Source organism: Mesoplodon bidens (genome assembly GCF_964165515.1).
Source record: "Mesoplodon bidens genome assembly, chromosome: 2".
Classification (NCBI taxonomy): Eukaryota; Metazoa; Chordata; class Mammalia; order Artiodactyla; family Ziphiidae; genus Mesoplodon; species Mesoplodon bidens.
The window spans coordinates 18,532,725-18,560,033 of NC_138177.1; the positions used below are offsets into that span (position 1 = coordinate 18,532,725).

Below are 27,309 nucleotides of genomic sequence, written 5' to 3' on the forward strand. Positions count from 1 at the left end.
TCATGGTGGCTGTCTAGTTGTGGTACCTTGTGGGGGGGTGGGCATGGGCTCTGCTACTCCACCATCTCTGCGACATCCCTTACTCAAATTTCATTATTCCACTACATCTTTAATGTTGTTGTGGTTGCTCTAGTGCTTGTGTATATATCTTAACTTGTCAGAGTCAGCTTCAGAATTATACTAGCTTAATATTCGTGAGATATAGAGATGGTACGCCTTTTTTCACTTTACCCTTGGACAATGCGGGGGTTAGGGCTGCCGATTCTCTGCACAGGCAAAAGTCTGTATAACTTTACAGTCATCCTCCTCATCCTTGCTTCCACATCTGCAGATTCAGCCAGCCTAGGATCGTGTGGTACATATTTAATGAACAAAAATCCCTGTGTAAGTGGGCCCGAGCAGTATAAACCTGTGTTGTTCAGCGGTCAACTGTAGTTCTGGTCCTTTCTGTCTTTTCTTGTGGTCTTACTGTTATGCATATTGCATGCATTAATGTTACAAACTCTGCAGTACATTGTTATAAATTATTACTTTACCATCTGTAGTCATTTTCTTAGCCCAACACAGCCTTTCTCATCTATACCTCCTTTGTGCTGTTATCTGCAAATATATTATATTTCTGTATGTTTTACACTGGACAACACATACATATTTTTTGAACATTTGCCTTTTACATCAGTTACGAGAAGAGAGTATTCAGTTGGCCAAAAACTTTGTTCAGGGTTTTTCCACAACATTTTATGGGACGTTTCTTCCTGTGGATTTGAATTACCATCTATGGGCACTTGCTTTTAGCCTGAAAAACTTCCTCTCATGTCCTTTCCTGTGAGATGGGTCTGCTGGCAACAAATTCATTCCCTCTCTCTCTCTCTTTCTCTTTTTTTCTTTTTTTTTTTTTAAATAAAAGAATGGCTTTATCTTGCTTGCATTTTTTCAATTTAGCTCTCCTGGATATAGGATTCTTGGTTGAGAATGTTTTCTTTGAGCACTTTCAATATGTGATCCCACTGCTCTCTGCCCTACGTTGTTTCTACTGACAACTCAGCTTTTAGTGTTATTGGGGTTCTCTTTTAGATAGTCTTTTTTCTCTTTCTGCTTTCAAGGTTTTCTCCTTATTTCTAACTTCCAGCGTTTTTACTGTAATGTATCTTTCTTTGGATTCATCTGTATTTATTCTTCTTGGAGTTCATTTGGCTTTCTGGTTGAGTAGGTTAGTGTTTTTCAGTAAATTTCAGAAATTGTCAATTATTTTTTTTGTATATATTAAAATTTTTTTTAACATCTTAATTGGAGTATAATTGCTTTACAATGGTGTGTTAGTTTCTGCTTTATAACAAAGTGAATCAGTTATACATATACATATATCCCCATATCTCCTCCCTCTTGTGTCTCCCTCCCACCCTCCCTATCACACCCCTCTAGGTGGTCACAAGGCACCGAGCTGATCTCCCTGTGCTACGCGGCTGCTTCCCACTGGCTATCTATTTTACATTTGGTAGTGTATATAAGTCCATGCCACTCTCTCACTTCATTCCAGCTTACCCTTCCCCCTCCCCGTGTCCTCAAGTCCATTCTCTACGTCTGTGTCTTTATTCCTGTCCTGCCCCTAGGTTCTTAGAACCATTTTTTTTCTTTAGATTCCATATATATGTGTTAGCATACGGTATTTATTTTTCTCTTTCTGACTTACTTCACTCTGTATGACAGACTCTAGGTCCATCCACCTCACTACAAATAACTCAGTTTCGTTTCTTTTTATGGCTGAGTAGTATTCCATTGTATATATGTGCCACGTCTTCTTTTTCCATTCATCTGTCGATGGACACTTAGGTTGCGTCCATATCCTGGCTATTGTAAGTAGTGCTGCAATGAACATTGTGGTACATGACTCTTTTTGAATTATGGTTTGCTCAGGGTATATGCCCAGTAGTGAGATTGCTGGGTCATATGGTAGTTCTATTTTTAGTTTTCTAAGGAACCTCCATACTGTTCTCCATAGTGGCTGTATCAATTTAAATTCCCACCAACAGTGCAAGAGGGTTCCCATTTCTCCACACCCTCTCCAGCATTTATTGTTTGTAGTTTTTTTGATGATGGCCATTCTGACTGGTGTGAGGTGATACCTCACTGTACTTTTGATTTGCATTTCTCTAATAAATAGTGACGTTGAGCATCATTTCATGTGTGTGTTGGCAATCTGTATATCTTCTTTGGAGAAATGTCTGCTCAGGTCTTCACCCATTTCTGCACTGGGTTTTTTTTTTTTTTTTTTTTTCCAATTTTTTTTTTGTGGTACACGGGCCTCTCACTATTGTGGCCTCTCCCGTTGTGGAACACAGGCTCCGGACGCACAGGCTCAGCGGCCATGGCTCACGGGCCCAGCCGCTCTGCGGCATGTGGGATCTTCCTGGACCGGGGCACGAACCCACGTCCCTTGCATTGGCAGGCGGACTCTCAACCACTGCGCCACCAGGGAAGCCCGGGTTGTTTGTTTTTTTGATACTGATATTGAGCTGCGTGAGCTGCTTGCATATTTTAGAGATTAATCCTTTGTCAGTTGCTTCTTTTGCAAATATTTTCTCCCATTCTGAGGATTGTCTTTTTGTCTTTTTTATGGTTTCTTTTGCTGCGCAAAAGCTTTTATCTTTCATTAGGTCCCATTTGTTTATTTTTGTTTTTATTTCCATTTCTCTAGGAGGTGGCTCAAAAAGGATCTTGCTGTGATTTATGTCATAGAGTGTTCTGCCTATGTTTTCCTCTAGGAGTTTTATAGTGTCTGGCCTTACATTTAGGTCTCTAATGCATTTTGAGTTTTTTTTTCTGTATGGTGTTAGGGAGTGTTCTAATTTCATTCTTTTACTTGTAGCTGTCCACTTTTCCCAGCACCACTTATTGAAGAGGCTGTCTTTTCTCTATTGTATACTCTTGCCTCCTGTATCAATGGTAAGGTGACCATATGTGCATGGGTTTATCTCTGGGCTTTCTCTTCTGTTCCATTGATCTATTTTTCTGTCTTTGTGCCAGTACCATACTGTCTTGATTACTGTAGCTTTGTAGTATAGTCTGAATTCAGGGAGCCTGATTCCTCCAGCTCCGTTTTCCTTTCTTAACATTGCTATGCCTGTTTGGAGTCTTCTGTGTTTCCATACATATTGTGAAATATTTTGTTCTAGTTCTGTGAAAAATGCCATTGGTAGTTTGATAGGGATTGCATTGAATGTGTAGATTGCTTTGGGTAGTAGAGTCATTTTCACAGTCTTCATTCTTCCAATTCAAGGACATGGTATATCTCTCCATCTGTTTATATCATCTTTAATTTCTCTCATCAGTGTCTTATAGTTTTCTGCATACAGAAACAGGCTTTTGTCTCCTTAGGTAGGTTTATTCCTAGGTATTTGATTCTTTTTGTTGCAGTGGTAAATGGGAGTGTTTCCTTAATTTCTCTTTCAGATTTTTTATCATTAGTGTATAGGAATGCAAGAGATTTCTCTGCATTAATTTTGTATCCTGCTACTTTACCAAATTCATTGATTAGCTCTGGTAGTTTTCTGGTAGCATCTTTAGGATTCTCTGTGTATAGTATCATGTCATCTGCACACAATGGCAGCTTTACTTATTCTTTTCCGATTTGAATTCCATTTATTTCTTTTTCTTCTGTAATTGCTGCTGCTAAAACTTCCAACACGATGTTGAATAAGAGTGGTGAGAGTGGGCAACCTTGTCTTGTTCCTGAGCTTAGAGGAAATGGTTTCATTTTTTTCACCATTGAGGATGATGTTGGCTGTGGGTTTGTCATATATGACCTTTATTATGTTGAGGTAAGTTCCCCCTATGCCTACTTTCCGGAGTGTTTTTATAATAAATGGGTGTTGAAGTTTCTCGAAAGCTTTTTCTGCATCTCTTGAGATGATCATATGGTTTTTCTCCTTCAATTTGTTAATATGGTCTATCCCATTGATTGATTTGTGTATATTGAAGAATCCTTGCATTCCTGGGAGAAGCCCCACTTGATCATGGTGTATGATCCTTTTAATGTGTTTTTGGATTCTGTTTGCTAGTATTTTGTTGAGGATTTTTGCATCTATGTTCATCAGTGATATTGGCCTGTGGTTTTCTTTTTTTTGACATCTTTGGTTTTGGTATCAGGGTGATGGTGGCCTCATAGAATGAGTTTGGGAGTGTTCCTCCCTCTGCTATAATTTGGAAGAGTTTGAGAAGGATAGGTATTAGCTCTTCTCTAAATGTTTGATAGAATTCACCTGTGAAGCCACCTGGTCCTGGGCTTTTGTTTGTTGGAAGATTTTTCATCACAGTTCCATTTTCAGTGCTTGTGATTGATCTGTTTATATATTCTGTTTTTCCTGGTTCAGTCTTGGAGGGTTGTGCTTTTGTGAGAATTTGTCCATTTCTTCCAGGTTGTCCATTTTATTGGCATATAGTTGCTAGTAGTAATCTCTCATGATCCTTTGGATGTCTGCAGTGTCAGTTGTTACTGCTCTTTTTTCATTTATAATTCTGTTAATTTGGGCCTTCTCTCTTTTTTTCTTGATGAGTCTGGCTAATGGTTTATCAGTTATGTTTATCTTCTCAAAGAATCAGCTTTTAGTTTTATTTATATTTGCTATTGTTTCCTTCATTTCTTTTATAATTTATTTCTGATCTGAATTTTATGGTTTCTTTCCTTCTGCTAACTTTGGGTTTTTTTTTGTTGTTGTTGTTCTTCTTTCTCTACTTGCTTTAGGTGTAAGGTTAGGTGGTTTATTTGAGATTTTTCTTGTTTCTTGAGGTAGGATTGTATTGCTATAAACTTCCCTCTTAAAACTGCTTTTGCTGCATCCCATAGGTTTTGGGTCATCATGTTTTCACCGTCATTTGTTTCTGGGTATTTTTTGATTTTTCTCTTTGATTTCTTCAGTGATCTCTTGGTTATTTAGTAGTGTATTGTTTAACCTCCATGTGTTTGTTGTTTTTTACATACTTTTTCCTGTAATTGATATCTAGTCTCATAGCATTGTGGTTGGAAAAGATACTTGATATGATTTCAATTTTCTTAAATTTACCAAGGCTTGATTTGTGACCGAAAATATGATCTATCCTGGAGAATGTTACATGAGCACTTGAGAAGAAAGTGTATTCTGTTGTTTTTGGATGGAATGTCTTTTAAATACCAATTAAGTCCATCTTGTTTAATGTATCATTTAAAGCTTGTGTTTATTTCATTTCGGTTGGTCTGTCCCTTGGTGAAAGTGGGGTGTTAAAGTTCTCTACTATTGTTGTGTTACTGTCAATTTCCCCTTTTATGGCTGTTAGCATTTGCATTATGTACTGAGGTGCTCCTGTGTTAGGTGAATAAACATTTACAATTATTATATCTTCTTGTTGGATTGATCCCTCGATCATTATGTAGTGTCCTTTTTTGTCTCTTGTTATAGTCTTTATTTTAAAGTTTGTTTTGTCTGATTTGAGAATTGCTACTCCAGCTTTCTTTTGATTTCCATTTGCATGGAATATCTTTTTCCATCCCCTCACTTTCAGTCTGTATGTGTCCCTAGGTTTGAAGTGGCTCTCTTGTAGACAGCATATATATAACTCTTGTTTTTTTGTTATACTCAGTGGGTTGTGTAGGCTTCCTGGTGGAGGGGACTGGTGCCTGTGTTCTGGTGGATGAGGCTGGATCTTGTCTTTCTGGTCGGCAGGACCGCTTCTGGTGGTGTGTTTTCGGGTGTCTGTCACCTTATTATGATTTTAGTCAGTCTCTCTGCTAATGGGTGGGGTTGTGTTTTTGTCTTGCTAGTTGCTTGGCATAGGGTGTCCAGCACTATAGTTTGCTGGTCATTGAGTGGAGCTGGAAATTTCTGGGAGAGCTTTTGCTGTTTGATATTACGTGGGGTTTGGAGATCTGTGGTGGACCAATGTCCTGAACTCAGCTCTGCCACCTCAGAGGCTCAGGCCTGACATCCGGCTGGAGCACCAAGACCTTGTCAGCCACATGGCTCAGAAGAAAAGGGAGAAAAAGAGAGAGAGAGACAGAGACAGAGGGGAGGGAGGGGGAGGGAGGGGGAAGGGGGGATGGAGGGAGAGAGAGAAAGAAAAGAAAGAAAAGTTATTAAAATAAAAGGTAAAAAAATTACTGTTAAAAATTTAAAAATAGGAAAGTAAAAAAAAGAAAAACAAAAAGAAAGTAAGAAAGAAGAGAGCAACCAAACCAAAAAACCAATCCAGGAATGATACGAAGTGCTAAAAACTATACTAAAAAAAAAAACAAAAAAAGACAGAGAGATAGAACCCTGGGACAGATGGTAAAAGCAGAGCTATACAGCGAATCACACAAAGAAGCATACATATACACACTCAGAAAAAGGGAAAAGAAAAAAAAATGTGTGTATTTATATATATATATATATATATATATACACATATACATATACATTTATATATATGTGTAAAAAGGAAGAGAGCAACCAAATCAGTAAACAAATCTACCAATGTTAATAATCTCTAAATATTAAACTAAGATAAACATAAAACCAGAAACAAATTAGATGCAGAAAGCAAACCCCTAGTCTACAGTTGCTCCCAAAGTCCACCGCCTCAATTTTGGGATGATTCGTTGTCTATTCATGTATTCCACAGATGCAGGGTACATCAAGTTGACTGTGGAGCTTTAATCCGCTGCTCCTGAGGCTGCTGGGAGAGATTTCCCTTTCTCTTCTTTGTTTGCACAGCTCCTGAGGTTCAGCTTCGGATTGGCCCCGCCTCTGCATGTAGGTCTCCTGAGGGCGTCTGTTCTTCGCTCAGATAGGACGGAGTTAAAGGAGCAGCCGCTTCGGGGGCTCTGGCTCACTCAGGCCGGTGGGGAGGGAGCAGCACGAAGTGCGGGGCGAGCCTGCGGCGGCAGAGGCCGGCGTGACGCTGCACCAGCCTGAGTGCGTTCTCCTGGGGAAGTTGTCCCTGGATCATGGGACCCTGGCAGTGGTGGGCTGCACAGGCTCCCGGGAGGGGAGGTGTGGATAGTGACCTGTGCTCGTACACAGGCTTCTTGGTGGCTGGAGCAGCAGTGTTAGCGTCCCACGCCCGTCTCTGGGGTCCGCGCTGATAGCCGCGGCTCGCGCCCGTCTCTGGAGCTCCTTTAAGCAGCGCTCTCAATCCCCTCTCCTTGCTCACCAGGAAACAAAGAGGCAAGAAAAAGTCTCTTGCCTCTTCGGCAGCTCCAGACTTTTCCTGGACTCCCTCCTGGCTAGCCGTGGCGCACTAGCCCCTTCAGGCTGTGTTCATGCCGCCAGCCCCAGTCCTCTCCCTGTGCTCCGACCGCAGCCCGAGCCTCAGCTCCCAGCCCCCGCCCACCCTGGCAGGTGAGCAGACAAGCCTCTCGGGCTGGTGAATGCCGGTCGGCCCCGCTCCTCTGTGCGGGAATCTCTCCGCTTTGCCCTCCGCACCTCTGTGGCTGCGCTCTCCTCTGCGGCTCCGAAGCTTCCCCCCTCCGCCACCCGCAGTCTCCGCCCACGAAGGGGCTCCTAGTGTGTGGAAACCTTTCCTCCTTCACGGCTCCCTCCCACTGGTGCAGGTCCCGTCCCTATCTTTTGTCTCTGTTTATTCTTTTTTCTTTTTCCCTACCCAGGTACAAGGGGAATTTCTTGCCTTTTGGGAGGTCTGGGGTCTTCTGCCAGCGTTCAGTAGGTGTTCTGTAGGCATTGTTCCACATGTAGATGTATTTCTGATGTATCTGTGGGGAAGAAGGTGATCTCCATGTCTTACTCCTCCGCCATCTTGAAGGTCCCCTTTTATTTTGTATATTTTTAAGCTCCTTTCCTTTCCTCTGAAACTCCCATTCCTTCCATTATGTTCGTATACTGAATATGCATGTTCCACATTTCTGTGAGTCTCTGATCATCTTTTTCTGTTCTTTTTTCTGTTTTTTCTTTGTTTTATGTAATCTCTATTGCTCTATATTCACATTCACTAGTTATTTCTTCTGCCAGTTCATATATACTGTTGAGCCCCTCTAGGGAATTTTTTGTTTCAGCTATTATTTTCAACTCCGGAATTCCCCTTTTGGTCTTTTTAACAAAGATAACAATTTCTGTCTCTTTATTGGTATTTTCTGTTGATATGACATTATTATCATTATCATCTCTCCCTTTATCTCTTTAATCCTGGTTTCCTTTTAAGTACTTTATGCATTTTTTTTTGTTTTGGCCACGCCATGTGGCCTGTGGGATCTTAGTTCCCCAACCAGGGATGGAAGCCAGGCCCACAGCAGTGAAAGTACCAAGTCCTAACCACTGAACTGCCAGGGAATTCCCCTTTACACATGTTCATCATGGCAGTCTTGAATTCTTTTTCTGTTAACCTGACATTTGGTTGCTCTCATAGGTAGTTGATGTTGCCTGCTTTTTTTTCAGTTTATATGCCATACTTTTGTATTTCTTTGTATGTCTTGTAATTTTTTTTGTTCTTGGAAATCAGGCATTCTAGTAATATAAGTCTGTATATTGGTCTTTCTGCCACCGCCTGCTTCCTGCCCTGGCTTTTCATTGTAATTTGCTTGTTTATATATTTGGTGACTGGCAGGATTATTTTCATGAGGTCTGATCCCACCTCGTCTTGTTTTTCTCTAGTGTTAAGCCTCTGATGTTGTTTCCCAGGGTGGAGCAGCTTTGGGTATGCTCAGTCACCCTGAGAGGATAGTGCTTTGGGCAGGGCTCCCATCTTCTTTCCCTGCCAACACCCATCTATTTTGTTCTGAAATTTTCCAGCTCTTGGCTTGTTGTTTTCAGCAGTGCCCTTGGGCATAAACTGTTTTGTAGACTAATTCAATCAAATTTGGGGTCCTTTGAAGTATTGGTTCCTGAGGTCAGTCTTTGATTCTTGTTCTGATCCCAGGAGGACTCCTCCCAGCCGTCTTCTCTCCTGCAAATGAGCTGGCCTAGAGTTTAGCTCTGTCATCTTGAATCTGTGAACCTTTTCCCAATTACCTTTCCCCACAGGCTCTACTCTTGTTCAGAGCCCTCTTAGGCCTGAACGTCTCCTTGCTCTGTTGCTGGGAGGAGAGTAAGAGCTATTTGTTTTACTGCCCGCTTCTCCTTCCCCCAGGCAGAACCTGCCAGGTAGGGCTCTGGAACTGGGAGTGGGGGAAACTACACTTTTGTGTGAGAGACACCCCGACTTTTGGAGCTGAGCACCCATGGGGAGGGTCAGTAGCCTGAGATCTTCTTGAACTGCCTTTCCTGGTGTGGAACCACCATTTCATGAGCCCAAACAAGGGTGATTAGAGCTCCAGTATTCCCAGCAGACTCTCACACACGTTAAAGTTTCTGTTCCATGAGTGGGGTCTTAGAAGTAGAGAATCTCGACCTTGTAGCTGTAGCAACAGGTAGGTGGAACAGGATCATAAATGCCGATCCCCTGCTCTCCCCATGGAGCCCTGTGTCCTTGGCTGCACGGTCTGGGGTGGAGTCGGCCTCACGGATCTGGCAGGCTGGAGGGAGGGAGTGGTCTTGGTTCTCATTTTTCTTGCCAAACTTTCATGGCATTTTTCTCGTTTCCTTTGCTATATGCCCTTAGGACCATTTCCAGAAGCTTTATTTATTTTTAAATGTACATTTATTTATTTACTTATTTATGGCTTGGTTGGGTCTTGGTTACAGCGAGTGGGGGCTACTCTTCGTTGGGGTGCACGGGCTTCTCGTTGCTGTGGCTTTTCTTGTTGCAGAGCACGGGCTGCAGGTGCGTGGGCTTCAGTAGTTGTGGCACGCGGGCTCGGTAGTTGTGGCTCACCGGCTGTAGAGCACAGGCTCAGTAATTGTGGTGCACGGGCTTAGTTGCTCCGTGACATGAGCGATCTTCGCGGACCAGGGCTTGAACCTGTGTCCCCTGCATTGGCAGGGGGATTCTTAACCACTGCGCCACCAGGGAAGTCCCTCCAGAAGCTTTAAATGATCAGGGTTTTAAATTATTTTCACCAGTTTTCCTGGCAGTCCCATCCGTGTAGCTTTTTTTTTACACTGTCATGCCTGAAGTCAAATTCTGTTGCACTGATTTTTCTTTTATTTTTCTGTTCTTAATTTCATCAATTTCTGGGTTTTTTTTTTGTTGTTGTTTCCTTGCTTCTGCTTGCATTGGGCTCATTTGTTTTTCTAGTTCTTGAGATAAGACTTTATATTATTGATCAGACTTTTATTCTTTTCTAATGTATGTATTTTATTGCTATAAATTTGTGTCATCACTCCTATAGCTTGTGTCCCACAAATTTTATCATGTTGAATTTCCATTTTTATTCATCTCATCGTATTTTTTAAATTTCCTTTGAGAGTTCTTTAATCCATGGATTATTTAGAAGCATGTTGTCCCTTTATATCTTTTTTCCTTCCCTTGCTTTTAGCTTGGTTTACATATTTCCTCTGCATGTATTTTGGTCCATATATAAGACAGTGTTTCAGTTATCTTTTCAATTGTGAAACATAATTTAGATGACTTGAGGAAATGGAACGTTTATTATATTTACCCATATTTTTGTTTACCATACTTTTTCTTCCTTCATCTCTGCTTTATTGTTTTTTTTCTGTTTAGACAGTTTTCTTTAGCCATTCCTTAGGGTGGGTCTGCTGGTCACATATCCTTTTAGTTTTCCTTCATCTGATAGTGTCTTGATTTCTTTCCATTCTTGAAGTATACTTTCAGTGTATATAGAATTCTGGATTGATAGTTTTTTCTTAGCACTTGAAAAATATTGTTCCACTTCTTTCTGGCCTCCATGTTTTTTAATGAAAACTTTGCTGTCTTTTAAATTATTTTTCCCCTAATAAGCAACGTGTCATTTTTCTCCAGCTGCTTTCAAGACATTTTTATTTTCAAAAGTTTAATGATTATGTGTCTTGACATGGATTTCTTTGGATTTTTCCTCTGGATTTTGTTAAGCTTCTTGAATTTATAGGTTTATGTCTCATGGCAGTTTGGGGAGTTTTCAGCCATTATTTTTTTGTGTACTTTTTTTTTTTTTTTTTTTTTTTTGCGGTACTTGGGCCTCTCACTGTTGTGGCCTCTCCCGTTGCGGGGCACAGGCTCCGGACACGCAGGCTCAGTGGCCGTGGCTCACGGGCCCAGCCACTCCGCCGCATGTGGGATCTTCCCGGACTGGGGCACGAACCCGTGTGCCCTGCATCAGCAGGCGGACTCTCAACCACTGCGCCACCAGGGAAGCCCTTTGTGTACTTTTATTAGCTCTGAAAAAGTCTCCTTTCAGGGCAGCAGTGGCACCAGAGTTAGATCTTTATTATAGTCCCACAGCTCTGTGATATTTTTTTTTTCTGTCCTTTTTCTCTCTTCTTTTTAGATTGGGTTGTTTATTGTTCTGACTTCAAGGTTAGTGGTTCTTCCCTTTTTCCTCTCCATTCTGTAGTTGGGCCCATCTGCAGAACTTTTTATTTCACTTATTGCACTTTTCTCTTTTAAAATTTGCATTTGATAGCTTGATAAAATTGAGCTATCAAATATAAGAAAAAACATTTTCCATTTACTTTTTCTTGGATATCTACTGACTCTTTGCTGAGGCTTTCTCTTTTTTCATATTTTTCAAGTGTGTTCACAGTTGGTCATTTAAGCATTTTTATCATGGTTGCTTTAAAGTCATTTTCAGGTTATTCTAATATTTCTCTCCTCTCAGTCTTGGTTATCTAGTGACTGTCTTCTTTTATTCAGTTTCAGATCTTCCTGGTTTTGGGTATGAGTGAATTTTTGTTGAAACCTTGGCATTTTCTGTATTGTGAGATTTGGCATCTTATTTAAAACTTTCTGTTTTAGCTAGTTTTCACTGATACCTCTCTGGCAAAGGAAGGGTGTCACAGAAAAAATTTTTAGATGTTCTTAATGGCTAAAAAGTAAATCTGGAAAGTAAATGAGTTTAAATAGTCAAGAAAATTCAGAGGAAGACTGAGGACTGAATTGCTCTATCCGATAGGAATATCCTGCAGTATTACCTGGTTGTGGTTCAGATCAATAAGACAAAACAGGTGTCTGGACTAATCTTTAGTCTAATATATTGTTATTTACCACACAGAAGCTTTAATAGGTATTATCTTTGCTTTAAAGTTGTTGCTGTTAAGTCATTTCTTCTATTTTAAATTATTTAAGGCTGACTTTTCCATTCTTCTTCTGGAACTTTCTGCTGCATATGTTAAGTGAAGACACTTTAAATAAATTTGAGAAAGATAGCCTCGTCTCTTGTTTTTAATACACTCAATGAGAGTGTATGTTATAATAAAAGTCCAAAGCAAAACTCTACTGTTCCAGATCCTTTTGGTTCCTAGGAATAGAAAAGCCAGCTCTATCTGGATTAATCAAAAAAGGGAATTTATTGACCGTTTTAATGGTAGTTTTAGCTCCTTGCATGGCTGCACCCAGGGACTCAGACAATATTAGGGGTTGGTTTCTCTCTTTCACTCTTAGGCAGCCTTTCCCCCTTTTGATGTCTGTACCCTTACCCTTACCCCCGCCCCTCATTTCCCAACATTTTCAGGCTTACATGCTTCCATCCTTTCTTTTCTAACAGTTCTTACACAAGTCCTGTAATTGAATCTACTTGGCCTGTTTTGGGTCACAAGTCTATCCCCGAAGTAATCAATTTGGACTTGGGGATAAAATATGTTGACAGCTGCAGTGGATCATGTGTTCACCCTTAGAGCTGGAATGGAGGGCGGTAGGCTCCACGTGGCTTAAGGATTGAGGAGTAATTCTCTGAAAAACTGAGGCACCCCACACAACTGTCTCTTCTGTGCCTGGTTGGAGGCTCTGTCCAAGACCATGGGCACTTTGGAACTAGAGGAGGAACAGTTCTTGTCCTTCCTCAGACAGTGCCATGTATAGTTTTGCTTGTTTTTCTCTGCTTAGGATACATCCCAGATGTTCAGATGGCTCCCTTCCTCATTTCCTTCATATCTCTTCAGATGTCATCTCTTCAGTTTTACTGATGTCCCTGTAAAATAGTGCGACCACCACCACCCACATGCCTCTTTCAAACCCTTTGCCATGCTTTTAACTTCATAGTGAGTGAGTATGTTTATCTTCCATCTTCCTCCATCTGAAGAAGGACCTTGTTTCTCCTGTTTACTGCCATACTCTAGGTTCCTAGGACAGTGTTTGGCACATGGCAGGCATTCAAATATTTGTCTGTTAAACAAAGGAGTACATGAGTATTGTGATAAGAAAATGAAAAACAAAAGGAGAAATGAGGGCAGAGAGGACTGTCGTGACCAAAAGAGACAAATGGCTCTTAAAGGTATGGAGGAACTTATTTGGAGAGGAGGAGGGTAATGTTTGATCCTGAGCAATTAGGAAAATATTCCTGTTGCATCCCTGCTGTTTCTTTTACTAGAGGCTTCTAATAAAGGCTTCTGTTTTTCCTTATTAGGGACATTGTTAATTATTAGCTCATGATTAAATTAAAATTTTAGTTAAGTAATTAAAAGTAGCTTAAATGATGCCTTTCTGTTAACATGATGGATAGCAGCACTGTAAAGTAGAAATGTTGCAAGCTACAAATGTGAGCCACATAGGTAAGTTAAATTTTTTTAGTAGCCACATAAAAATATTTCAAAAGAAATAGATGAAATTAATCTTAATATTATGTTTAACTCAACATATCTGAGCCATCATTTTAACATATAGCCATTGTAAATTTTGTTGGAAATATTTCACATTCTTTTTCGGGGTATTAAGTATTAGAAATCTGGTATATATTTTATGTTTACAGTACATCTCAATTTAGACTAGCCAATTTTGATGCTCATTAGCTGCTAGTGGCTAGTGACTACTGTATAAGACATCACAGTCTAGAACATATATGCATGCATTCCTTTATTCAATAAGTACTTTACAATAGTTCCAGATACCATTCTAAATGCTTGGAGTTTATGGATGAAGAAGACAGATGGAATCTCTGGTTTCAGAGAGTTTATATTTTCTCACGAAGAGACAGAAAATTAAATACATAAAATAACTTTGAATAGGGATAAGTGGGAAGGATGTTATTTATATTGATTGATTTAAGTAATATTCTTAACATAAAGTATACAGATCTTAAGTATATATCAGTAGATGAATGTTTATACAGTATGACTACCACCCAGATCACAAGGCCCCCCTGCCCTTTGGTAAGAAGTTTGAAAGGCTTTTACGTGGAAGAAGGGGTAGGTGGGAAGACTGTATTATCTTTTCTGCTTTTGAGAGAGAGACATGGAAACGAAGAAATACTTTTCTGGACTACTGCACTATTCAGTTTTGGGAGGAAGGAGTTAAGCTTGGAGCCAAATCTGTCCTTTTTGTCTTTGAGCCCCCATTTTTTATTTTTATTTTTTTAAGATTTTTTTCTTTTGATGTGGACCAATTTTAAAGTCTTTATTGAATTTGTTACAATATTGCTTCTGTTTTATGTTTCGGTTTTTTGGCCACGAGGCATGTGGGATCTTAGCTCCCAGACCAGGGATCAAACCTGCATGCCCTGCAATGGATGGTGAAGTCCTAACCACTGGACCATCAGGGAAGTCCCTGAGCCCCCATTTTTTAGTGGTAATATATTTTGTAAAAGACTCTGCTGCCCCCTGCTATCTAAAATGAGCTGAGAAACAGTTCTAGAACTATACTAAGTGAAGAGGTCTATTGTTTTACTTAGGGTTTTAGTAATAACAAAGTTAACCATGGACTTCCCTGGTGGTCCAGTGGTTAAGATTATGTGCTTCCACTGCAGGGGGTTCAGGTTTGATCCCTGATCAGGGAAGTTCCACATGCTGCGTGAGGTGCGGCCAAAAAAAAAAAAGAAAGTTAACCATGATATTTCGTACTCTGAGTGCATTATAAATCCTTCATTGATTGTATAATATTTATTAACTAAATATACATAATATTGGATTCTTCACATTAATAATTTTTTTCATAAGAGTAAAGCAAATTTGTAATTTGTACTCTGATATTTAGAAAGTTCAAATTATTTCTTTTTTAAAATAATTATTTATTTATGGCTGCATTGGGTCTTTGTTGCTGCACGTGGGCTTTCTCTAGTTGTGGCGAGTGGGGGCTACTCTGCATTGCGGTGTGCGGGCTTCTCATTGCGGTGGCTTCTCTTGTTGTAGAGCACGGGCTCTAGGTGCGCGGGCTTCAGTAGTTGTGGCACACAGGCTTAGTTGCTCTGCGGCATGTGGGATCTTCCCAGACCAGGGCTCGAACCCATATCCCCTGCATCGGTAGGCGGATTCTTAACCACTGCGCCACCAGGGAAACCCTCAAATTATTTCTTAAAAAGGTAGTATGGTTTGCATATTTGTATACTCCAACTTTACAAACAAATTAGTAAATGTGTATGTAATGTTTTTCACTTCAGAATCTTTTATAATTCAACTTCCTTCTGGGGGAGTTATTGGCATTTTAAAAATCAGGTATTTGTTACTCTTGTGTTTATGTAGAACTTGAGGGAGTTGGTAGATTTAATAGGTAATTCTATATAAATCTTATTAAAATTAAGTTTTCTTAGTGTTTTAAAATGATATTAAGAAGAGAATATAAATTGTCGGCCACATGCTTTATGTGTGAATGATGATTATCGTTTTATCTTTGCAGATTTTGAAAGATATAGCCAACCGATACCATATGATGAGAGGTTCCAAAATACATTTTGTGCCAGGCTGGGATTGTCATGGGTTACCCATTGAAACAAAAGTATTATCAGAACTTGGTGGAAAAGCTCAGAATTTTTCAGCTATGGAAATTAGAGAGAAAGGTAAATAACCTCTATTTCTGTTTTAAAATGGTATTTGTAAACACAGCTTCCTTGGAAAAGTCAGGGCTTTATCAAAGACACCTGTTGTTTTCTGGGTTTTGCTATTGTTTTTCGCTTATAATGAGATCTGTTGGAAACCACTTTGTGTCAAAGAAAATTAAGATTTTGTGTAATTGACTTTTATGAGAACTTATGTTCAGAAATGAAGGAAAGATTTGTGAACATATCCAAGTACATTTTTCAGTTCTTTAGTCTTCACATTTTGTTGAAATTATGATTTTGGTCAATGTTTTTATTTACTTTCTTGGCTAGGACATGACCTATTTTAGATGCTAAACCAAAAGTAAATTTTAAATTAAAAAAATTTTTAAAAGATCTCTTTTTTTGATCCTTTCCTTCCAGAGAATGTGTCAGGGAGGACTCTTCTATCCTTTTTCTTTTTTTTTTTTTTTTTTTTTTTTTTTTTTTGTTTTTTGTTTTTTGTTTTTGCGGTATGTGGGCCTCTCATTGTTGTGGCCTCTCCCGTTGCGAAGCACAGGCTCCGGACGCGCAGGCTCAGCAGCCATGGCTCACGGGCCCAGCCGCTCCGCGGCATGTGGGATCTTCCCAGACCGGGGCACGAACCCGTGTCCCCTGCATCGGCAGGCGGACTCTCAACCACTGCACCACCAGGGAAGCCCTCTTTTTTTTTTTAATTAATTAATTTTTTGGCTGCGTTGGGTCTTCGTTGCTACACACGGGCTTTCTCTAGTTGCGGCGAGCCAGGCCTTCTCTTCGTTGTTGTGCGTGGGTTTCTCATTGTGGTGGCTTCTCTTGTTGTGGAGCACGGGTTCTAGGTGCACAGGCTTCAGTAGTTGTGACACAGGGGTCAGTAGTTGTGGCTCATGGGCTCTAGAGTGCAGGCTCAGTGGTTGTGGCGCACGGGCTTAGGTGCTCTGCGGCATGTGGGGTCTTCCTGGACCAGGGATCGAACCCGTGTCCCCTGCATTGGCAGACGGATTCTTAACCATTACGCCACCAGGGCAGTCCCCCTTCTGTTCTTATATATTAAACTGTTTTTTTTTTTTTTTTTAAAGGGCTCCTCAGTGTTTATTTATTTATTTATTTATTTTTGGCTGCTTTGCGTCTTTGCTGCTGTGTGTGGGCTTTCTCTAGTTGCGGTGAGGGGTGCTACTCTTCGTTGTGGTGCATGGGCTTCTTATTGTGGCAGCTTCTCTTGTTGCAGGGCATGGGCTCTAGGCACATGGGCTTCACTAGTTGTGGCTCTCGGGCTCAGTAGTTGTGTCTTGCGGGCTCTAGAGCACAGGCTCAGTAGTTGTGGCACACAGGCTTTGTTGCTGCATGGCATGTGGGATCTTCCTGGAACAGGGCTCGAACCTGTGTCCCCTGCTTTGGCAGGGGGATTCTTAACCACTGTGCCACCAGGGAAGTCCCTAAACTATTTTATAATTGGATATGATTGTGAAGATTTCATACTTCCTTATGAAAGAGTATTATTGGTTGCACTGATTAATTTTGTGTATGTGTATATATAATGAAATAAGAATTATTCTCTGACCTTTTCTTAAAGTAAGAAATATGAAGAATGACTTTTCCAGTTTATTTTTTCTAAAAGTAAGGCCATTTTATGATCTCTCAATAATAGAGGAGATGGTAACAAAATTTTAACTTCTGAAATTTTAGTTAATTTTAGAATTTGTTGTAGGTATCTTCTGAACACTTTAACTTTCAGATAATTTTCCTATTAAAAATTTTTATAGTCTAAATTGTGTACAATACCTGCATTTAGAGAGATACATGCCAAACCATGTTTAAGAATTTGAATTAATTTGTTTTCAAAAGCTTTTTGTTTCTTTGTTGTTTTTAGCTAGATCATTCGCCAAAGCAGCAATTGAGAAACAGAAATCGGCATTTATTCGTTGGGGAATAATGGCAGATTGGAATAATTGCTACTATACATTTGATGGAAGATATGAAGCCAGACAGTTGAGAATTTTCTACGAAATGTATGATAAGGTAATAAAAGTTTTTTTTTCTTTGAGTATGTTAAAATATGTGTTACAGAATTCCAGCTTTCATTTTTTTTTGTCTTTAATAGGGCTTGATTTATCGATCTTATAAACCTGTGTTTTGGTCTCCCTCATCAAGGTATTTATGTCTTTTTGGTATTAAAGGGGAGAATTTTGTGAGGGTTCCAAATATTTATGTTTAATATTTTTAAACCTTAGGACTGCATTGGCTGAAGCAGAACTTGAATATAATCCAGAGCATGTCAGTTGCTCAGTGTATGTAAAATTTCCTCTCTTGAAACCTTCTCCTAAGTTGGCATCTCTTATAGGTAAGATGTATCTGTTGCTTTATTAAAGTTATGGAATTATAACATTTGATTTACTAGCATATTTGAAATTTTATTTTCACAGATGGTTCATCTCCTGTTAGTTTCTTAGTCTGGACCACCCAGCCTTGGACAATTCCAGCCAATCAGGCTGTTTGTTATATGCCAGAATCAAAGTAGGTATATTGCAATTGTTGTTTTATCCACAAATAGGATCCATTCCATTTTTAGCATTATTTTGATCTTATTTAATCCTTATTATCCTTTTAAAATTAGTGAATTATAACTTAGTTCATATAGATTTTGTTAAGCTTTAGTACATATAGATTAAAGATTATAAGCTTTAGTTCATATAGATTTTATTAAGCTTTAGAGGATTCTACTTAAGACCTTATTTCTACCTTTTTTGGAAAAGAAAACAGAAATGTAAGGAATGAAGTCCCTTGAAAATTGTACTTTTTTGATCTTAAAGTTAGTTTTTCTAAAATGATGTAAAACATTTAAAATGTTATCTGTGGTTTTTCTTTTTTCATTATTAGTAATTTACTCCTAAAATTTTATTTTAGGTATGCTGTTGTGAAGTGTTCCAAATCTGGAGACTTCTACGTTTTAGCTGCAGATAAAGTAACATCTGTTGCTTCTACTTTGGAAACAACATTTGAGGTTATTTCAACATTTTCAGGTAAGGATTTACAGGTGTTCTGACCATCAAAGTCATCAAAATATTGGGTTGATCTGAGTTCAGTACCTTGCTGAAGATTGCTCATTGTGAATCAAAACAGATACAGCCTCTACCTTTCTAGAATATATTTTACATTGATTAAACTGAAGGAGAATATGCATTGAACATGATAAGAGTATAGAAAATGTGAACATCGACAAAGGCACAATAGATTAAAAAAACATTTTTGGCAAACATCCAGTGGAAAATTAGATGCCCTTTGTACAACATACAATGTACAAATTTCCCTCTAAAATTTTATTCAAAATTAAATTACTGAAAATTATTTTTATCTGATTTGATCAAAGGAGCAAGGAAGGAAATAAATATATTTATTTTGGGGTATATGATTTTAATAAGGAAATTGAATAAATTCTGAAAGTTATTCCCAAGATAACATTTCTATCAAAAGGATCCTTAGTAAGCTATAATTTGGGACTTCTGAAGTAGTGGCTGATTTTGAAATATAACTATGGATGAAAGAATGCTCAGCATCATTAATCATTAGAGAAATGCAAATCAAAACTACAGTGAGATATCATCTCACACCAGTCAGAATGGCCATCATCAAAAATATCTACAAACAATAAATGTTGGAGAGGGTGTGGAGAAAAGGGAACCCCCTTGCACTGTTGGTGGGAATGTAAATTGATACAGCCACTATGGAGAACAGTATGGAGGTTCCTTAAAAAACTAAAAATAGAACTACTATACGACCCAGGAATCCCACTACTGGGCATATACCCTGAGAAAACCATAATTCAAAAAGAGTCATGTACCAAAATGTTCATTGCAGCTCTATTTACAATAGCCAGGACATGGAAGCAACCTAAGTGTCCATCAACAGATGAATGGATAAAGAAGACGTGGCACATATATACAATGGAATATTACTCAGCCATAAAAAGAAACGAAATTGAGTCATTTGTAGTGAGGTGGATGGACCTAGAGTCTGTCATACAGAACGAAGCAAGTCAGAAAGAGAAAAACAAATACCATATGCTAACACATATATATGGAATCTAAGAAAAAAAAAAAAAGATCATGAAGAACCTAGGGGCAAGACGGGAATAAAGGCACAGACCTACTAGAGAATGGACTTGAGGATATGGGGAGGGGAAAGGGTAAGCTGTGACAAAGTGAGAGAGTCGCATGGACATATATACACTACCAAACGTAAAATAGATAGCTAGTGGGCAGCAGCCGAATAGCACAGGGAGATCAGCTCGGAGCTTTGTGACCACCTAGAGGGGTGGGATAGGAAGGGTGGGAGGGAGGGAGACGCAAGAGGGAAGAGATATGGGAACATATGTATATGTATAACTGATTCACTTTGTTATAAAGCAGAAACTAACACACCATTGTAAAGCAATTATACTCCAATAAAGATGTTAAAAATATATATATACCTATGGAAATCTAGGGAAGTTTAAAATTGCCTTTGATCCTTAGGGATGATATATCTGAGTTTCTTACAAAAGAAAAAAAAATCACAAGAATAGATACTGAAAAATGGAAAGATTGCCTAGCAAAGTAAGGAAGGCCTCAAAATGCACTGGTTTAGATATAAGCCAGTTAGAGGTTTAAACAAACTTAACAAAAATCAAAAGGTTTTTAATGTCAAAGGCATGAAAGAAGCTCCAGAATGTTTAATATTTAATACCATTTGGACCTTGTTGGTGCATTAGGTAACTTAGAGGCTCCAGTAAATTCTTTACTCCATACCGCTCTCTCACTTCTTTTTTAAAAAAAATTGATATGTAATTGATATATAACATTATATTAGTTTCAGGCATTCAAAATAATGATTCATATTTGTATATATTGTGAAAAGATCACCATAATAAGTCTAGTTAACATCCATCATCACACATAGTTGCAAATTTTTTTTGTTGTGATGAGAACTTTTAAGATCTAATCCCTTAGTAACTTTCAAATATACAGCACAGTATTATTAACCACAGCCCACCTCTTTTTTACGTGCAAAAGGTATTAATAGACTTCCTTGACATGTTAGATGTTGTTACAGAAGTTGAGTGGCATTCTCAAAGGGTTTTTGAAAGTATTAAGGTTAAATTTAAAGGTCATTTTTCTAGACTGCATTATTGTTTCAAATTATTATTAGTGAAAAATTAATTGATTGCCATTTTTAGCCACCATGTTTCAGAGGAATATACTTCTCATTCCTGGCCTATATTTTCTTGTTTTCTGATTTGTAAATTGGGGATAATGTTAGCTGCTTTGTAGTATTATGGAGATGAGGTAAGAATTTATGTTGAGTCTAGTACATGTGGGTGCCCAGTAACTGTGGGTATTATTTATCATCTCTTACCTTTTTAGGGTAACATTATGAGAAGCTACGAGTTCCCGCAGAGATAGTATTAGAACTTACTAGTCATTGACTGTTGATCTAGAATTTTTTGTCCTCTATTCTAAAACGTACATAACTGCACATAAATTAGAGAAATTCATTTGATTATTTGTTATAATAATTGCTGATATTTTAAAGCATTTACAATGTGGCAAGTATTGTGATAAGTACCCAAAATGCTTAACATGCATTAACCCAGTTTATGTTCACCCCAGACCTCTGAGGTAGGAACCATAATTGTTCACACTTTATAGATTCCTGAAGGTCACAGAACAAGTAAAAGGGAAAGCCAGAATTTGAGCCCAGTCTTATCCCAGATTCTGCTCTTTTCACCTGATGTCTATTGCTAATCTTAAAGAGGTAGAAGAATTGCTATATAAAATAATTCTTAATTGTGGCTTTCTTTCCCCACAGGTGTTGACTTGGAAAATGGTACTTGTGCTCATCCTTTCATTTCTGAGAGGGTGTCTCCTCTTTTACCTGCCTATCATGTGACCATGACAAAAGGAACAGGGTTGGTTCACACAGCCCCAGCTCATGGTATGGAAGATTACAGTGTAGCTTCTCAACACAACTTGTCCATGGTACTGCTCCTCTTTTTTCCTTTTAAATTATTGCTTTTTTAGAATTAAAGCAATAAACCCTAACTAACATCTTTACTTTTGATAATAAACAATAACTTTTGTCATCATAGTTAAGTTGTGAAATGCTTCTGTGCAATAAGCCTCCAAAGCCTCATTAACTCATACTAATTGAGAATGATTTCCCAGAATTAGCACAAAATTGTCACAGAGTTAGAATTGAAGAATGCATAGTAAATGGGGGCATTTTTTTTTCCAGGTATTAAGTCACATAGACAAATTACTTTCAATCCCTGAAAAATGGCAAGTGGGTTTTACTAAATAGTTGAAAAGATCCGTTTTTAAATTTTTTTCAGGTTAAACAGTCTTCTCTAAATTTATTTTACACTCGTCAGTTACTTAGCAAGTTTTTCCATTTAGCTAAAGGCAGGTCTCAAAGTCGTCACAATGTATGTACACTGCCATAGATCTGTAAATTAACAGAGGTTTTTAGTATATTTTGTTACTTTTGTAATTAAACTTTAGGTGTATGTTTTAATAATACATTTTGCCTTTGGTGATTTAAATGTGTAAATTCACAAATTCTCATTGACTGAATAAGAAGTACCCAAATTTTCAGTGTAGTGAAAGGCTAGACTATAATGAGATGTTTTGTATAGTATACTGCTTTGCTACACATTGTCATAAGATGAAATGTCTTGATACTTTATTATAATTGTTCAAAATGACTCTTTGTAGGATTGTTTAGTGAATGAAGATGGAGTTTTCACAGATGCTGCAGGTCCTGAACTGCAAAACAAAGCTGTTCTTGAAGAGGGAACAGATGCGGGTGAGTACTGTTTATGTTGGTATCATAAATATGTATTTTCTGAAAAGCAGCCAGAAGTAACCTTTGCTGACAGTTCTCTCATTTTGTGCTTTCAACAGAAACAAAAAGCTAAAATTATATTTTATTTATATTTTATTTTGCCACGTGGTTTAAAATGGAGTTTGGCACTTTTTCATCTTTTGCTTTGAAGTTGCTCTACTTGTTTAAGCAAATCAAGGCAGTCAACAGGGAGTGATGTTATTTTAGGACAATAAAGATAGTCATCAGCAGTGTTAGTTTTGTGGAAGGATGAAATCAACCTTGGGACTAGATGCTGACTGTGAATCAGACACTCGCACTCTGTTTGTAACCCTTATATCACTGATATAGGATAGTTGATGTATGAACAATTTTAGGGGTCCTCCAGTCTTGAGTTGTCTTTCTGCCTTTCTATAAATATGGATCCAAGGACCAGGTACTATGAAAACCTTTCTTTGCCCACACAAAGACTAAGGCTAATTAGATCTGGTATATTAATTTTCTAGGGCTCCTGTCACAAATTACCATAAATTTGGTGGCTTAGAACAACAGAAACTTATTCTCTCACAGTTCTGGAGGCAAGAAGTCTGAAATCAAGGTGTTGGCCAGGCTCTGCTCCCTCTGAAAGCTCTATGGAAAAATTCATGTTTGCCTCTTCCTAGCTTCTGGTGGCTCCTGGTAATGCTTGGCATTCTTTGGTTTATAGCTGTATCACTCCAGTCTGCCTCTATTGTAACATGTTCTTCTTTGCTCTGTGTGTCTCTGTGTATCCTTTCTTCTTAGAAGGACACCGGGCATTGGAATTAAGGCCCACTCTAATCCAGTGTGACCTCATCTTAATTGCAGATTACATCTACAAAGATCCTATTTCCAAATGAGGTCACATTCACGAGTACTAGGATACTAGGGGCCAGGACTTTGGGGGACAGAATTCAACCCAGTATACCTGGTTTCTTCTGGATTACCTGGAGACCATTTTAAGATTCATAGTATGAAAGATTGTGACTCTGAATTTGAGATGGAGAATTCTAGATGTATTCTGTCATCTTTGAAAAGAAGAGCCATGGGAATGGCATAATTTGGAGTCTGATTAAGGTTTTACAGTGTCTGCTTTTTTTGCCCGGAGATTCCCAGATTATGCCTTTGCTACCTGGTAGATGGCTACTCTTCCTGTCACCTGTTGGCCCAGATTTAGTACTCCCTGGGAGTTTAGAGAGTTATTAGGATTTTCATAGTGTTTTTTAATTGTGTATAATGTACATTGTTATTGTTTTTTAAGTTATAAAGATGCTTCAGGCTGCAAAGAATTTGTTGAAAGAGGAACAATTGGTACACAGCTATCCCTATGACTGGAGGACTAAGAAACCAGTAGTTATTCGTGCCAGCAAGCAGTGGTTTGTAAATATCACGGATATTAAGACTACAGCCAAGGTATAAAAGGCATCCTACTGTAAGGGCTGGGTTTATCATTCCCTCAGTACGAAAGGTTTACATGTGAGGTTGGGGTAGGGTTTTGGGAGTAGAAGGGATTAATGCTATTATTATTTGGTTTCATATAAACTTGTAGAATTTTAGATCTGGAAGGACCTTGGGTTTCCATCCCTTCATTATACACATGTGGAAAATCATGCTTAAAGAGTTTAACTTGCTCTAATTTCCTACCCAGTGTAGTGAAAATAGCATAGAATTAGGACTTGAGTTCAGCAAATTGTTTAACCTCTCAGAACCTCAGTTTCCTCATCTATATAAAAGTGATAATAATGCCTACCTCACAAGATAAGTGAATAAAAGTTCCCAGAACAGTGTCTGGCACATAATAGGCATTCAGCAAAACTCTTTTAAAACTCTTTTAAAACTCTTTGCTTCCTTAAAATTGAAATTGAAGTTCATTTGAAAAGCTATTTCTTTTGAGTTAACAAATATTTTATAACTGGCATTTTAAATATTAATATATATTTGAGCTCTTTCATTCAATACATGTATGTATCTATCTGTGTGTGTGTATCTCGTGAACAACTTGATTCTATTAAATGAAAGAGCTCAAATATATATTTGGTAACCAGGCTGAGTATACAGATATTTTGCTTTACAGCTTGCATGTAACATTGCAATTATTAGTTGGTTCATTTGTTGACCTGGCAATTTGGGGTCCATGCCAAAGCTATGCAAGCAATTTACACTTTGTACATTCATGTAGAGTGGATAACTGTGCTATGGACCGTTTCTTTGTTTTGTTCTGCTTTTTACATTTCTGTGAAGGCTGTTTTTCTTACCTGTAAATGTTATAATTTGTAACTTTCAGCTCTGCATAGATTTTTGTTGCAGAACATCTGAGTCTGATGCTTATGCAATACGCTGAAGCCAAATTTTTTTTTAAACTTCTTTATAGAAAATTTTCAGTTGTTCCTCGCAGAAATAGAAAGAATAATGTACTGCCATGTTTCCATCACCCAACTTCAACAATAATCACCTTTTTGCCAATTTTATTTTTATCTGCATCCCTATCCATTATCTACACTTCCTACCCATTGGAGTATTTTAAAGCAACTTTTAGGCATTATGTTTTCCATAAATATTTCATCATGTATATCTGACATTTAAAATTAAAACATAATTTTAATGCCATTTTTACCACCTTAAAAAATAATAGTTATTCCTTAACAAAATCAAATATCAAGTCAGTATCACGTTTCAATTTTTAATCAAAATAAATTGCGAATGTTGCCATTCTACCAGTAGGTGGTACTACAAAGGGCTTTGGGGGAGGGGATTTCTGGTGGTTCAGGTAAACGAGGAAACTGTTTAGACATGCTCTAAAAATGTAAAAATGCTTTTATTGATGGGTAGAGAGACTTTCTTTGAGACTTTTTAAAATGAAGTTATATTTTCACTTACGGATATTTTTAAACATTTTTGCTATACAATTCTTTTCTTGGTAATTAACAAATGAAAGCAAATGCTAGTAGTTTACAACTTTTTTGGGCGGGAGGTGGAGGGAAGGAGAGTTCTTGAGAGACAGCCAGTAAATAGGAAGTAACTCATTTTGAGAAAGTGTTTTCTATGTTGTAAACCATACTATGTAAAATTAGGTTATATTGCATTCCTTGTTTGTACACCTAAGATAGTACCTTATTTCTTAAACATTTAAAAAAGAATTATTGAAATCAAGTTTGAATTGATTTTAACTGTAGTTTAATAAAGTATAATACTTCTACTAAACCTGTTATTACCAGTTTTGATCCAGGGTGCCTGGAAATTAGTATAAAATTTCTTGTCACATCCTCCAAAGGTGAAGTCTGCTCTGGATGTTATTTATTAGATCACTTGTGGTCCTATTTTAGCATTGTCTCATTTGCTCTGAAATCTATGGTTTTTTTAGATTAGTTTCTTTTTGGTCGGGGGAGGGGGCACGTAAATGACTATAAACCTCTAAAATAAAGAACTGTATTAGGATAAATAGTGGCAGTTCTAGAAAATTTGTTCTGCTTTCTCTCACTGGACTTGATTTGTGAATCAATTGCAGGAATTGTTAAAAAAAGTGAAATTTATTCCTGGATCAGCACTGAATGCCATGGTTGAAATGATGGACAGGCGGCCATATTGGTGTATATCAAGGCAAAGAGTTTGGGGTGTTCCAATTCCTGTGTTTCATCATAAGACAAAAGATGAATTCTTGATCAACAGGTAGAACTCTTTCTAAAATTTTTAACATTTTAAAGTGAGTTGTATTTTCTTCAAAAATGGAAAAATAGTGGACTATTGAAAACTCTTGATATATGTATGTTAAATAAAATATTCGAAAATAGCTATCTTTTTTGAGGGGAGTAAAATATAAATTTCAGAAAGATCCTTTCAGATGGATGAAATTTTAGCAAACACTAGATTATTTTTTCAGTATTGATATGTAGAAGCAAAGACTGTGAATATTTTCCTATGAGAATTCATTATCCCTGACTGTGCCCTGTGCTGGGGTAAGGTGTCAGGAGCCCAGAGATAAGCAGTGTTCAGTGGTGGAGCCCAGTATGTGATTTTTCTTCAGGAATTAGTGTCAGTCTTTCACTCTGAGTCTACTCTCCCTCTGAGTAGAAATGGCATTAGGTCATTGTATAGGTAATTTAAAATTTAAGAAACTATAATATAGTTGATTGCACATAATTAACTCTAGTGATGATTACATTCCTAGTTATTTCTCTTTTCCTTAATTTTTTTTTTAATTTGGAAAGATAATACGTGAACCTAGTGAACAATTCAGAGTAGAAAAGCTTATACAGTAAAAAGAAGATTGTTTTCCCTAATCATATACTAGACCCTTTTTTGAGGCAGTAAACAAGACTGTTATGGTCCCTGCTCTTGATGAGGTGATAATCTAGCTAGTTTATCTTCTAGTAAATTAAGGTGGCTCTCAGGATTGTTGCTGTTATTAACAGATGTGGAAAGAGGAATATTAATCATTTCTTTTGTGAATACATCCTGGGTTATCATTTTTTGAAGTAATTTTGTTTTGGATGTTTTACTAAGTTATTCTAGAACATGAGCAAAGAGTTTGCGTTTTGGTAAGTATTTTCACATTTCGTCAGTTGAGGATTCAGTGAGGGTTTTGAGGGCATGGAGGCCAGCAAGTAATGGAGAATTCAAGTAATGGAGAGATGACAGCGTTGAATGTCCTACCTTGGGGTTCATCATCATTT

At 38.0% G+C, this 27,309-nt stretch overlaps 1 protein-coding gene across 1 annotated transcript in view; it reads left to right on the top strand.

Moving 5' to 3' along the window:
- The window catches only part of IARS2 (isoleucyl-tRNA synthetase 2, mitochondrial), a 77,016-nt gene that overhangs the window by 20,810 nt on the left and 28,897 nt on the right, over positions 1-27,309 (top strand). Inside the window, exons 3-12 of the mRNA XM_081254467.1 lie at positions 15,607-15,766; positions 17,634-17,782; positions 17,865-17,914; positions 17,995-18,104; positions 18,187-18,277; positions 18,668-18,783; positions 21,608-21,777; positions 22,513-22,603; positions 23,901-24,052; positions 26,145-26,305. Of these exons, the coding sequence (XP_081110593.1) occupies positions 15,607-15,766; positions 17,634-17,782; positions 17,865-17,914; positions 17,995-18,104; positions 18,187-18,277; positions 18,668-18,783; positions 21,608-21,777; positions 22,513-22,603; positions 23,901-24,052; positions 26,145-26,305 (1,250 nt within the window). The remainder of the gene's footprint in view (positions 1-15,606; positions 15,767-17,633; positions 17,783-17,864; positions 17,915-17,994; positions 18,105-18,186; positions 18,278-18,667; positions 18,784-21,607; positions 21,778-22,512; positions 22,604-23,900; positions 24,053-26,144; positions 26,306-27,309) is intronic.